Source organism: Heteronotia binoei, chromosome 1 (genome assembly GCF_032191835.1).
Source record: "Heteronotia binoei isolate CCM8104 ecotype False Entrance Well chromosome 1, APGP_CSIRO_Hbin_v1, whole genome shotgun sequence".
NCBI lineage: Eukaryota > Metazoa > Chordata > Lepidosauria > Squamata > Gekkonidae > Heteronotia > Heteronotia binoei.
In genome coordinates, this window is record NC_083223.1 from 65,829,451 (window position 1) to 65,846,997 (window position 17,547).

The window sequence follows — 17,547 nt, forward strand, 5'->3', positions numbered from 1 at the left end:
ATGTTGTATGACCTAAGTAATCTAGAGAGACAGCTTTGTTATTTTTGTACATTTACACTGCTACTGAACTATATGCCTTGTTTTTAATGTCTTTTCTTGAATTTCTTCAACAAAGCATTCTTTTGTTTTATGGTGTGTGTTATGGTGCAGTAGCAAGGATTGGGCAATCCATAATTTTAATAACATTGTCGTCATCAGGGAGATAAGGAGAACAAATGAGTAATGCTTGGTCATGTTACTGCACCGAGGCAGAGTCAGCCTTGACACTGCTCTCCACCCCTCACCCCCCGAAGGTCACTATTTTAATTCCCCAAGTGAGTGACTATTCTGTACTACTAGCCAAGTTTCAGCACTAAAATATAGCAATTTTGCTGATTAGCATAATATAATTTTGGTTTCTTTTTCTGGCCTAAGGCCGGTCCGAAGTCAAAGTTCAAGGAGTCAGTCAGGAGCCAAGTCACCACAGCAAAATTGCAAACCAGAAGGAGAAGTCAGTGTCCAAAGCCAAAGGGTCAGGGTGCCAAGGAATTCAAACCGGTCAGGAACTAGAATCAGGAAGGAGTGTGGATGCAAGCCAGGGAATCGACTTGTTGCTTCCATGAGGTTGCCAAGTCCCAGGTGTGAGTTATATGGCATGTGGCACATCTGTTTTCTGTCAGTGTCTTTTGCATGCCCATTCTTGAGATGGGAGGGAGAGAGTTTTGAGGAGACTGTTTGTCAACAGCCGGGTGTGGGTGCCTGGAATATGGAGGGTGTGATTGATGGCCCAGCTGTTGGTTCTTCCTGGTCTGTTAACCCTTCCAGCTCCCCCTCCTCAGGGCTCATTACAGTTGGCCTCTTATGGAATTTCCTTTTTTACATGCTGGAATTTTTAAATTACCTTTTCTATTTTAAATGTTTTAATTGCTATTTTACTCTAGAAACATTTGGAACCATTGGTAGTGATTAATACCTCTTTTTTTAAAAAAAAACAAATTGTCATATGTTGGTGATTTGGAAAAAAATACTGAACAAAAAAGAATGAAAAATATTAAACTTAGGGCGTTTTCGCACTCACCTTCAGCTGGTGCGACCCCCCTCTTCACCGCGCAGGATCTGCACGGATTTCGCACTAAATGCCGCGGAGCAGCCTTTTGCGCCGGAAACTCCCGGCGCAAAAGCCGCTCAAACGTAAACCGCCAAAAAGCAGTTTCCGTTTGCGTGGCTTTTGCGACGGGAGTTTCCGGCTCTTCCGGCTGCTCCGCGGCATTTAGTGCGAAATCCACGCAGATCCTGCGCGGTGAAGAGGGGGGTCGCGCCGGCTGAACGTGAGTGCGAAAACACCCTTAGTGAAACTCACTCCCAAGTAAACCAGCACTGGATCAGTGTCTAAGGGTTGTTCTACATGATAGGCTCTTCCAGTCATAAATTGATACCACAGAGCATTCTTACAACTGAGGAAAAACAGGAATGTATGAATACCTTAAAGAAAAGCTCAGAAACAATCAAGATTGTGAATGTTTGTTATTCTTAGAATCATCAATTAGCTGCATACAGAAGTTCTAACAGAACCTAAATAAATGCACCTCTGAAAGCAAGCCATATAAAAAGGTGAGTTTTTCTACTTTGGGGAAGTGATCTTTAACAGCTTGTTTGTGAAATCACCATCTGGTTTATTGTACTTTTTAACCTCTCTGTTGGTGCTGCTGAGTTGTCTCAGAGGTTCAAATGCAGCATCTCCTGCAGAGCTTACAACTGCTATGGACTATACCTAGGGAAAATATTTACTCTCCAGAGGAGCTGCAAGCTGAGCCGAGAAAAACTAGATATCAGGTAACTGCACAAGAGAGTCAGTAGCTTGGCAATAGGATGGCCCACTGGTCTAATGATATAATGGGCAAGAAGTCACAGTACATGAAAAAAATGCAGCTGAAACCAGACCAGACTGCAGACTAACATCCCATGAAGAACTTGAGTAAGTAAACATTTATCCTTCACATACATTTCTGAAGACTGGAGATGCCAGTCTTTAATACATGTCATAAATCAACAGAAAACAAAACATTATACACGAGGAACCTACATTCTCCTAATGATGGTAATAAAACTTATATTATCTCTAAGAATATTATTTTTTCATGCTTCTATAAATTGTTACCCCTCCTGGCATTACCCTATGTTTACCTGAAAAGTAAAAGCAGTGCATCCTCATTTTTTTTTCAAAGTTATCATGGACATCTTTCTCTCATTACTATTCTGAAATCTATTTTCTTAACCTCTTAATTTGAGTGCAGTTCTAGCTCCCATTCCCACACTCAACAGTGATATTACAAAACTGGAGAAGATGCAGTTTGTTGTCAAATTATAAACTAAAAATGAGACCAGAGCTCTATGGCAGTTTCTATACCAGAAGAACATTAGAAAAATAATCAATAAATTATCCACCCTTACTATAAAGGAGAGTGCCTTCTAAAGCTGTTGTCTTCACTGTCAAGTAGATCATCATTCGGTTCAGTTCTTGTCCTGATGCAAATCTAGCTCCAGTTAGAGATGTCACAGAAGGTAGTTCTAAATATGAGTTCTCACTGAATGACGGGAAAAAAAGTGTTGTATCTGAAACAAACATAAACAAAGGACATATATGAAAATCTGAGGAGGAGGAAAAGGGGAAATAATGTGGCGAGAGGGTTAAAAGTACTATAGAGCTCCCTGCCATGCAAGGCCCCCCACACAACCAGGCCACTGTTTTCCTAGGTAGAAGCTGTAAGCAAAGGGACTGAAGACAGAGGGACTGATAAAGTCAGGTTGGCTGTTTGCTGGAAAGTAGGGATAGACATGAAAGTAGGGATAGACATGGACTAATGTTCATGGTGAACTTTGGCTGGTTCATGAGCCTGTGTTCATGGGCACTGAAACGATCACTTGCCCCCCAGTTGGAATAATGAGGCAAACACATTATTTGAGATAATAAACAGGGCCACTTTATTAAACCTATTTAAACTGGCATGGGGCCTGAACTAGACCTGGACAAGTCCAAGGAAAACATACCCTACCTTGTCTGGATTAGGGCGAGCCACCCTGCCTCAGATGTGAGCCTGGCCAGCTGGGTCTGTGTATGTCCTCCCCATCTAGGCCTCCCTACCCAGAAGGAGCCTCATATGGGAGGGCAGCCTGTGGCTAGCACCCCCAGCAGAGAGCTGTAAAGCCCAGCTGCTGGTCAAGCTTGCCACCTACCCTCAAAACGGGTGAACCCTGGGTGCTCACCGGTATTAATATATACACCCTGACTAACTCCTGCCAAGTGACAGAACTTATGACACCACCCTACTAAAACTTCAAACCTCTAACAAGCAGTGCAAGGTAGGTGAAAAACACCCTCGTCAAGGCCAATTAGATGGAAGTGAAAAAATTCCTACCCAGCCCCGTAAAACTGGCGACCAGCAATGCCTGCATTACTGCTGGATGGGAGGGTAAACCGAGAGTTCTGAGAACCTGCGTGCTCACTGGACGGGGCTGGGGATTATAAAGCCCCAGAACTCTGTCCCTGTTCAATCCCCGGATGGCCAGGAAGGCTCGTTAGCCTCCCTTCATTCCGGGGAGGCAAACGCGGCCCTGGACTTATAGCAGCGAGGCCAGGAAGGGGCCGAATAACCTTCACAAATTTTGATGCCATTTGTAAAGAGCAGGAAATGGATTTAAATGGGTCTAAGCTATTTAAAATGGGTCTAAGCTATTTCTGCTATTCACAAAAAAACAGCTAAGCCATAAGCGCTTCCCACCACTCAGCTGTTAGATTTAAGTTGATCTGAGTCATTTAAACTGTCCAGTTCTGCTTTCCATCCCTTTGAGCCTTTTATTCACCTCTAAACCAGTAGTGTTGTCTGTGCATGCTCAGCTCTTCTATTGCTCCACCTGCCATGCTAGGTGGGTGGAGTTGCCCCTGTCATTGAGAAATTCACAGGATCCAGCTGGTGGGTGGCCAGCTTGAGATCTGTTTCAGTAATCATCCCTTTTCAAAGATGGGACTACTTCATAAATTCCCACATCTGTGCATTAATTAATTAATAAGAACCATAATTCCAATCCCAGAATCTGAAATCAGTAAAACCTTCCAAAATCAGTACAGCAACCATCCTTGAAAAAGTTCAGTTCTATCTTTGGAAAAAGGTGATTGCTGAAATGCAGGGCTTTTTTATTGTAGCAGGAACTCCTTTGCATATTAGGTCATACACCCAATCCTCCAAGAGCTTACAGGGCTCTTATTATAGGGTTTACTGTAAACTTTTGAAGGACTGGCTACATCAGGGGTGTGTGGCCTAGTATGCAAAGGAGTTCCTGCTAAAAAAAAAAAAAGCCCTGCTGAAATGGGTCTCAAGATGGCCGCCTGTTAGACAGATCCTGTGAGTTTCTTTATGTTGTGAACATTCTACACAGCTGGATCTTTCTAGTTCCTGCAATTTGGTTTTTTAAATATATATTTTATTAGTTTTAAATGACATACAAAAAAGGAACTGAACCCCAGACAACAGAGGCTCTGTCCCCTGAAGAAAATGGCTGCTTTGGAGATTACATTCTGTGCCATTATGCCATGCTGAGGCATCTACCCTCTCCACACCCTGCTGCACTTTTAGACTTTACCACAAAATCTCCAAGAATTTCCCAACCTGGAGCTGACAACAGAAGCTAGGCTGGGCCCAATAAATCCTCCCTCAAAAGACAAAATAAGCCTGAAAAGGGCTCTGCCCCTCCCTGCTTTTACTCACAAAACCCCAGCCTTGAATACTGTGGTTGCCTAGCAATGCCCACTTAGAAAATACATTTTTTAAAGCTACAGGGCTCCTTTTATCATTTTTTAATTTTTAAAGCTCCCCAATCCTTTTTTCAAATTTCACATTTTTCTGCAAACATGGGGCCCTTTTTAGGATTGCAAAAAGATTTGACAGAATGCAGTTATCTGATCAAACATATTAACTATGTAATGCTAAAGACACTTGGTCTGTCCTAACCTTTTAAAAAGTTTTTAAAAATTATTTTAATTTATTTAATTTAATTCCTTTTTTCCGGTTTTAATCCGAATAATGAGCTCTCTAACAAGGTCAATATTCGTCTATCCATTCTGCAATTTCCAAGAACCTTCCAGCAAAAAGCAATTCAATTTGCAAAGGTGCAAGTTTGGCAGTAATAACACATTCAAAGTGAATGCACTTTTCATGATTAAATCTTTAACTAGTTATTTGCAAATTGTAAATTAACTTGTTTTATACACTCATCTGAATCAAAAATGAATGTTACCAAAATGAAACTCCATTTAATGCATATTCATCCTTTCACCAAGATATTTGCAGCTCTGCAGGCATCATTATGTTGTTCTTAATGCTTTTGAAAGCCAGTTTTATTACAACCATTATTAATGCCCTCAGTATATTTCACTATGCTTTGGTAATGACCCTTGAGAGTTTCCATAAAGATAAATTAGCATATATTCTGCATACGTTGTGATGGTGAGATGAGGTAGTCAAAAACTGTGTAACTGCTATATGTAAAGAGAATACCATTATTGAAAAGCAGACTCAGAGGTACAACACAGTTATTCCATAGAGAATTATTAGAATAATAAAATAAAGAAAATCTAGACTTACCTGGCATGTATCGCCTATCAACATGATTAACTGTATCATTTAGTTTAATGAATTAAACAGAAAGATTAGAAACATGGTTGACAGTTCCATTTAAAAATCTGCAGAGTACTGAGTAAACACATTATATTCTGAATATTCTGAGTTTGAAGAAAGCATCATGCAAATAAAACTTCCCCAGAAGATCTGAATGCTTGTTGCAACAATTTCAGCTTCAAGATGCAAATGTCAACTTCCTTTTTCTTTTCTTGCTTTTAAAAAAATCAGATATCAATCCAATCCAATCCAATCACACCTTTATTGGCATGAAAAGATATATACAGAGACTTGTCCACCAAACAACAATTGGATATGTCTGTTCAAAGCATAAAAGGCTAAACTAAGATTAAGATCACAATAAAACCTGCTTAGAATAATTTTTAACAATTTCAGCCAAGAATTTGGCAACAGCTTTTGTGATATCGATTGTGTTGTCATTTAATAGGAAACAGCAATCAATCCTATTTTTTTGAATGTAGGACAGTAAGGCAAGACAGAACCTTTTCTCTGGAAGGTTCTAACAGAACCTTCCAGAGATTAGTATACAGTTGGCAGTTCAATAAAATATGCTGGATGGAATCCGGCAAGCTTGACCCGCATAGACAATGTCTCTCGCTAAAGGGGACTTGAAGAAATGTTCCATAGAGAACATTGGAGAGCAATACATTCATCCTAGCCAGCATAAAAGCTCTCCGATGTTGCGGATTATCTAGTTCAGATAAATATTTGGCCATTTTCCTGGCAGTCTGATCAAGTCCAAGTGAGGCAGGAGAGCAAGTATAAAATGGGACAGGACACAGTTTATGAGATTCTAGATCTAAGATTCTCTGTTTGATAAATCTAAAATTATAAGATTCATCAAATAAAAACAGGTCGTCAATTGCAATTCCCATGTGTTTGAGCTTTGACATGATTCCATCTTGCCAAGCAACATTATAAGGGTCTCTTTTTAGATAGCTGAGCAAGCTAGCTGGTTCAGCCCTATAAAATATCCGTAACCAATATTTAAAAGTTAGAGTCCAAGCTTTTGTTTCAATCAGAGATTAGCCTGTTTCTGAACAGATTACAAAATAAGGAACACAGTTGGGGATTCCTAAAAGTTGTCGCAGAAATGCAGCCTGGGTATTTTCTATTTTTTGGTTCAGAGCACTAATCCACAGAGGGATGCCATTCAAAATTTGTGATAGTGTTTTAGCATTAAAAGCTCTGATTGTGGCAGGCAAACATTGGTTACCTTTTTTATAATAAAACTGTTTAATTTGAGATGAACAACTAGCTATATTTATTATTCTGTCACGGTGAACTGCCCATTTGAGATTGTAATTAAAGGTTATGCCCAAATATTTAAAGCATTTGGATTGCTCAATTTCCTGCTTGCCTATATACCATTTTTGTGGTCATCAACTTTTAGAAAAGACCACAACCTTAGGTTTGGAATAGTTTATAGCAAGTGAGTTAAGCTGGCAGTAGCTGTTAAAAGCTTTCAGGTATCGCTGCAGGCTGACTCTTGTGCAGGAAAGTATAGTTGTATCATCAGCATACAATAATATTGGGACTGAGAGATCATTTAACTTAGGTGGGTGCCCATTTATGGAACTAAGATATTGTGCCATATCATTTAAGAAAAGATTAAAAAGATGTGTGGCTAACACACATCCTTGTTTAATTCCTTTACAAACTGGTATTTTTTCAGTTAGGTGTCCGATAGATGAGAATTTTACCTGGCAAGCTGTATTTGTATGTAAATTCTTTAATAGATTTAACAGACAGGGATCTATATTAAGATCCTTTAGCTTATTCCATAGTTTGTTTCTGTCCACAGAGTCGAATGCAGTCTTCAGATCTATAAAAGCTACATAGAGCTTCCCCTTTCTTGTATTCATGTATTTGTCAGCCAGAAATGATCAGACACAATGATCAATAGTAGAAAATCAGATATAGATTTTGATTCTACAGAAAGCTTCTGCTCATTAAAGGAATTTTAGTCAGTGGAAAGGGACTTCCTCAACTCACCCTCCCACTGTTACCCCAAATGCCACACAAAATTGAGGGGACCATCTTGAAAGTGACATAATATATCATATATTATGTGCAGCCTATAACACTTGCATTAAGAGTGCCAAGAAATGCATTTTTTCTTTGGTGGTATGAGATGAGCAAAACCTTTATTCTGAGTTTTAATAGAACCCTCCCCACCATGGACAGAAAACAGGCAGAAGGGAGGAAGTCATTCCAATTGTTTTCCAGCCTTACCCCAGCCCATCTTCACACAATGGGATCTTCAAGCTCCCCTCCCTCCTTTAAGCAGGGAACAACAATTCTGAGGTGTTAAATACTAGAGAGACTTCAGGAAGGAAATTCTGGAGACTTCAGGAGAAGATTCTCTGACCGGGCTTGACCTGGTAAGTGGATGGGGGAAAGAGAGGTGATAACACTCAGGGGAATAAGGAGAAAGGTCTTTTTTTAGTGCTGTGTCTATCAGAGCAGACAGAACTCTTAACTGAGGTCTGGAAGAGGAGGCCATTAGCCATGTGATGGCCTGGTCAACCGAAGGAAGTTTCAAAGTAATGGTAACTGTAGAGATGTGTAACTTACTACTACTGCTACTCGTATGCTAAGTTATGCTGCACTTTGTTATGACTGGCTGTAATGGATAGAATGCTTTCATGCTGAAAGAGACTTATCTTGATATAAGTATGAAGTGTATTGGGTAGAAAAGATAGCTTTCTTATATTCTTGTTATTAACCTGATGACACTTGTACTGTATTGTCAATTTCATTAGTAATCTAATAAAGCTTAATTCATTTTAAAGATCTGGTTTATTGAATACAAAACCCGCTTTAAGAACTCACAGGTATATTTGGTTGGTAAGTTGTTCACAGGTTCCAGGAGAGGAGCGAGGAATAACAACTCAGTGAGGGAGCCCGCAGGGTGGCCTCTGACATACTTTTTTTTTTTCCAAATGACACTTTGATAGTTTTTTACTGTACAAAACTGATGGTTCACCCTCCTGAAACCATTGAGAGGAAAATGTACTTTGAGTTTTAATTGAATTGCATTGCACTCTTGCTTTCCTGGCCTTAATTGACAAACCCAGTTTAGCTGAGATATCTGCTAGTTTAGTTGGTCACTAATGAAAATGATGAAATTAGGTGATAAACAATCTGCAACAAAGATAATCGCAAGTGTATAAATCAAATGTGTGCGAGCAAGGCTAACATATACTGTAGAATACTATCATTGTGTCAATATGCTATGTAATGCACTATTTAACCACTGAGAATTCCTCATTATCATTTGAAAGCTGCATTTTCTTTCTCAAAAAAAGTCTGCTTTTCTTTAAATCTTGCTAAATTTGAATCTGAATATAGACATGTGTCCTTACACAGATATACAATTATTTACAGAACAGTTATGGGAAAGCTTTGAACAGATTTTAAAGTGAACACAGGATTAAAATGCATCATGATCTATATTTCTATTGAACTTTAATACGACTGTTAAGTCTGCATCAAATTTGTTACATTCTAGAAGAAAGCTGAAAAGTCAAATCAATTTCTTCAGTCTTTGTTTAGAAGATAATAGATTTTTAAAACTTTCAAAAACATCACAAGAACATACCAGTGCCTATCAGATGACATATTAAAAGGAGGTCCTTATAGATGAGGTGTTATATGCTCAAGGTCAAAATATCTTTAATTTTCTTATGTCTGGTTATTTCTGGAGAATAGGTCACTCTCTTTCAATGTCTCTTATTACCTGGTCACCTCTCTTGCCCCTTCTGGCTTTGACTCTAAAGTCAATGCCCATCTAAAACTGATTTTGTTGTGGTCTATTTGTGTGTGATTTCAGGAATCTTGTCAGGATCTCTGGATATGTGATATAGCATGGCTCTATCCCACCTGGAATGGTATTCTCAGTGGGTTTTTTTTTTAATTGTTTGTTTGCTTGTTTTGTTAGAAAGGCCAGTACGCAATTCCTACAATTCCCCAGCCTCTTTACAGATCTCCATTAAATTGTTTTGGAGGGTCCACTATGTTTTTCTATGGCTGAGGGGGGTAGACTGCTGCATGAGGATCAGGGCTTTGGACAGCTGCTCCCCGCCCCGCCAAGTTCCAGTACTCACTAGTGTCACAGAAAAAACCTGTATATTCCTATCCATTTTGGTGCAGAAAATAACATGTGCTTATGTGAGATGACCCATTCCATTAGAGTGAATGGGAAACCCATATGTACAGCAGATCAGTGTTTGTACAATATTCATTTCAGAGCATGTAGGTGACAGTATATTTACTCTTTAATTGTTTATGTCAGATATCACATAATGACTTATAATAGACCAAGCTGCAAGAACTAGAGCTAAGTCCATCTCAATGTAGAAAATATCCAACTCAAGGTAGAAAATGCTACAAGGTGTCCACAAATACACTAGCCAGCTACAGAATTAGTGGCATGCATAAGACCAAGGTGTGCTGGCCAGTACTCCCTCTAAGCTGTGGAGCCATGTGAGAGGAAATTTTATTTTGTGAGCTACTGGCATTAAATTTGTGAGCTATTGCATAAAGACCGCTGCCTCTTCTGAAACAGGCAACGGCATTTGCCCCCCCCCCCCATCTCCTTGAAGGAAACACAAGGCTGGGGAAACCAATTGGAGCTCAGTGCGGGAGTGCTGGCCAATGAGATGCTGGCTCGCCAGTTAGGTCTGGTGTCAGCCACCCTTTCAGCATCAGTTTGGTGCAGCTGCAAGCCATTTATGCTAGGTGGCCACAGGGGTGGCCAGGATGGCTGCTGGTGGAGTTACTTCGGTACCCACTCCTTGGCATTGCAGTGGCTTTGACAGCCGTAGGGTGAGGGTCTAGTCCCTCTGAGGCCAAATTGGTTGGGGTGGCCACCAGGGTGCCCTGGATAGCTAGCAAGGGGTAACCTCGGTACCCACTTGGCATTGGAGCAGCTTTGACAGCTGGAGAGTGGGAGTCTAATATCCCTGGGGTCTGGCAGAGGGCCTTGGGAAGCCCTGGTGGAAGGTGCTGGAGGACATCAATGGTGCTTAAAGGTCGGAGCACAAGGACATAGGTGCATAATGGTCAGCAGTGCTGTCTTGGACACCTGGCTATGCATCAGCAACTGGGCTTTTGTTGATTGGCTGGATGTGAGTTGAGAGTGGTGGAGCCAGCCATTATCTCTCCTTTATGATCGTCTGAGGATGTCCCAGGCCGTGGTTGTGCATTTAGGTGGCAATGATCCAGGCAATAGGTTGGCAGTCCCCACCGAAGAACAAGTCCTTGGTGCTGCATCTTTTTCAGGTGCAATGGGGTTACTGTGTCAGTCATTTGCTTAGTTGATCTGCAGAGTGGTCTGTGACCACAGGATTCATGGTTGGTGGGAGGGGAGTTAAGCCAAGGCTTAACCCCCTCTGTGGCAGGAAAAGCACGGATTGAAGGGATTTTGAGTTGGCAAGCACCCTGAGATATTAGCAATAAGGGGGGTCCTGAAACTGGGTACCTATGGGCTTTGCAGTCAGGGTGTCTCAGTTGGGGGCCTCTTCGAGGTTGGGAGAGCATATTACGAGCTTTAAGGCTTGGCAGTCATGGGCCGGAATGTGCACTCCCTCCCCTCTACACAGTATTGTGTGGGCTGTGATGAGTAAGGTCCGGAGGGATCCCGGACCTGGCTCTGAGCCGGGGTGGGTTTCCCCTGTTAGGACGCTTTAATGTGTTGCAGATCAGCTTATGTTTAAATAAAATTCCCAGTTTAACCCATAACTTGTGTTTCATTCGAGGGGTGGGCGGGCAATTAGTTTGCTCTAGGGCATTTTTCCTGAGATAAGACAAAAATGTGTGAGGCAGGGGCTAAGAAAATTGTGAGCTGGCTCACACTAACTCAGCTTAGAGGAAATGCTGGTGCTGACCAGAACTCCAAGGCTAGCTGGCCAGCAGAAACAGTACTATAATCAGTGTATGTTTGTGTATTTCAAGTTTATTGAACTCCCTGAGGTTTCTATATATTTCAGCAGGAAAGCAAGCACTTGCTGAAACTAACTTAGCAGCATACTTTTCTACTAGATCAGTGTATGATGTTATCATCTACAAGAATGTATATAATAGGGAAACCAGAAAAAAAAATTGCACAAAATCGACAGATAACATCATCTGATGAATTTAAATGAGTCTCCTCCATTATTTGTTTAAAACTTTATTTGGAATGATCTGTCAGGTTCTTTATTTGGAATGATCTGATTTTGCTTGGTAACAAAATTAAAAATCCATTATCCTGAAGATAGTTTCAGAGGGTAGTCAGGTTGGTCTGCGATAGAATAGTTAGGTTTGAGTCCAGAAGCACCCTAGAACAGGGGTGGCCAATGGTAGCTCTCCAGATGTTTTTTGCCTACAACTCCCATCAGCCCCAGCCATTGGCCATGCTGGCTGGGGCTGATGGGAGTTGTAGGCAAAAACATCTGGAGAGCTACTGTTGGCCACCTCTGCCCTAGAACAAAACAAGATTTTAGAGTATAAGCTTTCAAGAGTCATAGCTGCCTTAGTCAAATCATTATCCTGACATAAACTATTGTTTGCTTATACTGATGTAAACTATTATTCTGTTAATTTGGGATATTCTTTCAGAAATGTGTACAGAGAGTAAAAACTGGTGACAAGATGATATTTAAAAATAGTTCACTTGATTTGCCCCAAGTGGAAAAAACTTTTTTTGGGGGGAGAATTTATTCACAAAGCTCACCAGTGATTCAACTGTATCAGTTTCTCCTCTGTATACGAGACTTTACCAGGTCACACTGAAAGTGATCTCCTGTGAATCAGTTCCATATTTAAATGATTTCATAGTAGTAACCAGGAATTTTTTTCTGCAGAAGCCCATAGGAATGGAGCTCCAGTTGGGCCAGGGCTCCAGCTGACCCAACCCACCATGCTCCTAGGCCAGGTGGTGTGGCCTGATATGTAAATGACCTCCTGCAGGGCTTTTTCTATTAAAAAAAAAGCACTGATAGTAATTGTAAACTGGAGCTCTGCATCCTGTCCTAAGTATTTTAGCTAATGTTATCTAAAATGCTAACAAAAGATTGATCAGATTAGTCAAACTCCATGTGGAGTCTGGAGATCTCCCAGAATCGCAACTGATATCCAGAATACAGGGATCACTTCTCCTGGAGAACATGGCAGTTTTGGAAGATGGGCTATATGGCATTATACCGTGGCTGAGGTTCGTCCTCACCCTCCACCCTCAAATCTCCAGGAACTGTCCAACCCAGATTTGCTAATGTTCTTCTTAAGGGGGTACTGAAAGATAAAGTGACTCTGGAGGCTGACTCTGACCTCCGATTACCCTGGTTCGAATACCTTCAACTTAAACATTTATTAGATACACATTCCTTCAGTCCCCCTCTGCGCGTCCACCTTGCTGGCTTTGAAAAGATCCTATTCGGTGATTCAATCCTGATCAAAGGACTGATATCAAAAATATATCAATTGCTACTCAGCCCCCTTAATGCAAAGCCGCACTCCTATCAAGGTGCCTGGGCTCGAGATTTGCAGATAGAACTAACTGAGGAGCAATGGCGAGCCATCTGGGGTTCTTCCATATATAAAACGAAAGCAATGAATGTCCAACTTCAAGCCCTTAAAGTCCTCACACGATGGTACCGTACCCAAGTGCAGCTAGCGCACTCGTCTTCCATCTCACCCCTCTGTTTCAAGAACTGTGGACAGAGGGGCACTTTTCTTCACTCCTGGTGGCACTGCCCAATCATAAATAGCTTTTGGAGACAAATTTATCAAGAAGTACAAGAACTCACATCATACTCTCCTCCATTTACGCCCGAATTTGCCCTTTTAAATCTTCTAGATAACTCAAATATCCCCGAATCTGCAGAGGAACTGATCTCGCTCATGTTTGTGGCTGCTAAATTTGCAATAGCTCTAGTTTGGAAACAACACTCTCCTCCCTCACGACAAACTTGGTGGTTAAAATTGTGGGATTATTTTGCACTGGATAAGCTCACTTATGACTTAGGCCCTCATCGTTCCCAACAAACTGCTTCCTCGAATTTTATAGAAAAATGGCAACCCTTCATTGATAAAGTTTATGCTGATAATAGAATCCCCAATGCCTCATACCACGCTATATTGATGTCCTGTCAATTACTTTTGTAACTGCACTCTGTAATGTTTCATGGTGTCATGTTTTGATATTTGATGCATACTCATGGTTTTCGTTTGTTATATCTGTATCGCACTTCTTAACTCAATAAAGCATTCCAAATGTTAAAAAAAAACAAAACTGCTGCTGCAGGGTCTCAAACCTGGAGAGGTGGTCCTCCAAAAGTGGTTTTCATCCTTCTGCCTCTGCACAGTTTCACATACTGAAACTGTCCATGAAATGCTGCTATTGACCTTGTAAAGAAGAACGATGGTTGCTCTAATCTTTCCTTCTTCTATGGCTAGTAGCAGCATGGGGGGGGGGGTGACACAGTTATGAGTAATAACATTATTAATGAGTATATTAAAGCCTTAAAGCTGCAAACCAATGTGCAAAGTCTTGATATGCTTTTGCAGGAAAAATTTAACAGTGAGGTGGGGAATACACACATGACTGTTACAATTGGGGAGGGGGCATAGGTTATTGATGAATCATCTATTTGGCATGTAGAAGATCTCAGATTCAATCGCTGGCATCTCTAGTTAAAGGATCTGGCAGTAGGGGATGTGAAAGACTTCTGCCTGAGACCCTGGAAAGCCCCTGCAAGTTTGAGTAGACAAAACTGAATTTGATGGACCAAGGGTCTGATTCAATATGAGGCAGCTTCCATGTATTCATGTGCTGTTGTCTAATTTGGAAGACAAAACAAACAAGGGTTACCTCTGTATCTCATGTTCCTTGTTTAAATTGATTATGATTCATGTTAATATTAAAAATGGAATAGATTCAGGCAGGTAGCTGTTTTAGTCTGAAGCAGCAGAACAAAGTTTGAGTTCAGTGGCACCTTTAAGGCCAACACAGTTTTATTCTAGGTATAAGCTTCCGTGTGCATGCGAAAGCACACGTGAAACAGATATAGGGTGTTTTTGCACAGAGCTTACGCCGGAGCGACATCCCTCTTCACCGCGCAGCGTCTGCGTGGATTTCGCACCAACTGCTCCGCAGAGCTGCGAAGAGCCAAGGCTTTTGCGTTGCTAACGTAAACTGGTTTTTAGCGGTTTACATTTGCGATGCAAAAGGCTCAGCACTTCGCGGCTCTTCCTGGTTCTGTGGAGCAGTTGGTGCGAAATCCGCGCAGACGCTGCGCGGTGAAGAGGGACGTCGCTCCGGGGTAAGCTCTGTGCGAAAACGCCCATAGTGAAACAGAATTTCTTCAATCATTACATATAGGAAGAGAGAAGGTGGGGGGCTTAGTTGTTAGGAAGGGCCAAATAGAGTCAAGACAGAGACAGAAACAAAAATGCTCACACTCTATCCATATAGATAGAGGGTGAGCAGTAAATTATCACACACCATAATGAAGATATGGGGTCATTTTGTAGAAAAACAGATGGTGGAGCTCATCCAGGGATTGTTATGCATCTGCACCTACTATTCAATGGACGAGGTGGAACTCAGAGAAGGAGGAGAAGGAACTCCCAGAAAGGTTCAGGAGCTGCACTCCTGTGAGCTCCCACTGAATCCAAGGCCTGATGAAAATGCTGAACAAATTCAAGAATCAAACAGGAATAATAATACATGGTTATCATTTTGCAGGTTCAGTTCTGGGAGGGAAATAGTGAAGGAAATACTTATGTCAAAATTGGAGACTGATGTATTCCTAATTGTGGAATGCTGGGAGTAATTACACACGGAGGCTACTATACAGCACCTTCTTCTTTGAAGTGGAGCTATTTGTGCAGATTTATCTCCCCTGTATCCTGACCAGAGCAATACATTCCAATATCTACTATTCATTATGTTACATTACAGTCTACTATTATAATCTGTTATTCCAAATAAGAGATAAAATAAAATGGCCCTTCTGGGGGATTGGTGAGAATATAGATGTAAGGGATGAATGAGGCTATCATATGTAGTAAGATAAGAAACCTATATCCTTGTTAAGTCCTGGGTATCCCATTGTTCTGAGTGTTTTAATAACTTGTTGCTTAGCAATATTCCTTTCTAGTCTTTTCCTGAAGTTTTTTGCAATGAAAGAGCTACTTTGAGGTCACCCATTGAATGTCCTGAAAGGCTGAAGTGTCCTCCTATAGATTTCTCAGTCTTGTGGTTCTTGATGTTAGATTTGTGTCCATTCATCTTTTGGCATGGGGTTTGACCTGTTTGCCCTATATAGAGAACAGAAGGGCATCATTAGCATTTAATGACATATACAGTGTCAGAAGATGAACATGCGAATCAGCCTGAGATGGTGTAATTGATGTTGTTAGGTCTGCTGACTGTGTTATCTGGGTTTTTCCTTGTCTTTTTACACTTCTTGATGTTTGATATGGGGTTTTATTGTGAAATCATGAATTTGATTTGCAAGGCAGCAAAATATTATAATGACTGCTAGAATACAAATACAGACAGCTGGCATTGCCATTGACAACACTCAGCTTTTAAGGATGTTTTTTCCTCTTTACCAGAACCACATTACTACAATGTTGTTAATGTCTCCTTTTTTCAAAATATCAAACAAACGACCTGTACTAAAATCCTTATTACAGTCTACTGTTCAGTTCATGGGCACCAGCTGTTTCTAAAGGGACTTCATATTGTTTTAGGAAGAAAACAATGGGAAATAAAGTTCAGCTCCAAAAACATTTTATATTTTATGTCTGTGTATAAAATGACTTTGTAAAAAGCAGCAATAGAATACTTAAAGGTTCTAAATCATCTGCCTCTTGTTTGAGTTATGTTCCAGTCCTAAATAGCTTGCTTAATGTCCAACACAGTAAAAAAAAAGTTTCTGTGTTAGGCTTACCAACCTCAAAGGAACTTACATTCTCCAAGAATTAGATCTAATCTTCAGACTCTCTTCTGGAGGAATTGGTTGTTTTGGAGAGTTGATTATACGGCAGCAGATCCCTACTGAGCTTCCACCCCTCCCCAACCTGATCTCTCTCCATGCACTGTCATCAAATTTCCAGGAATGTCCAAAGCCAGAGTTGGCAACTCTAGTGTTTGTGTGTATGTGTGTGCTGAAGTTAATCAGTTCTGTACTTGACTAAGTATATAATATTGTCAACTATATAACTGACAATATGCCTCAACTCTTATTGATGATGGCTTGACAGGGACACAAGCCTGATGTTGAGCTATCACCCATACATACAAAATATATCCTAATGTGCCTGAGTTAAGCGATAAGTCTTCTGGCATGTGGATGACATATCTAGGTACATATAATACTGTTCTTGATCCTATATTTTACAGCTTCTATATATCCTATATTTTACAGCCTTAACACTGACTGCAGTCTCTAACCACTATAGAAATTAAAGCATTCTACTCAGATGCACTGAGCTGTTTATTATTAATCCAGAATAAAACTCCTTTCTGTACAATTTGTTTAAGAGAATTTATTTTGCATTAAACAGAGCAAACATATGGCAAATTTATATACACACGTGTGCCTACACACACACACACACATATACGTATCATACAAGAATATTACTTCTACGTGCTCATATCAACTGGGGGATCTTCCAGAAAATGGCAACAAGGAGATTCCAAGAATCCCTGCTAGCATGCACTTCTAAAAATGAAGAACACTGAATTTGAATGGAATAGGAGAAATAATCTGCAGAAAGCGGAGGGAATGATGGCAGTATTTGTTTAAAATATTTTTGTCCAGCTTTTCTCCTGTGAAGCAGGACTCAAAGTGGGTTACAGACCTAAAAACACAGTAAG

At 40.7% G+C, this 17,547-nt stretch overlaps 1 protein-coding gene across 1 annotated transcript in view; it reads right to left on the minus strand.

Moving 5' to 3' along the window:
• LOC132569386 (protein eyes shut homolog) overlaps positions 1-17,547 on the minus strand; it is a 631,754-nt gene that overhangs the window by 228,635 nt on the left and 385,572 nt on the right. The window contains exon 9 of the mRNA XM_060235420.1: positions 2,431-2,592. Coding sequence (XP_060091403.1) covers positions 2,431-2,592 — 162 coding nt within the window. The remainder of the gene's footprint in view (positions 1-2,430; positions 2,593-17,547) is intronic.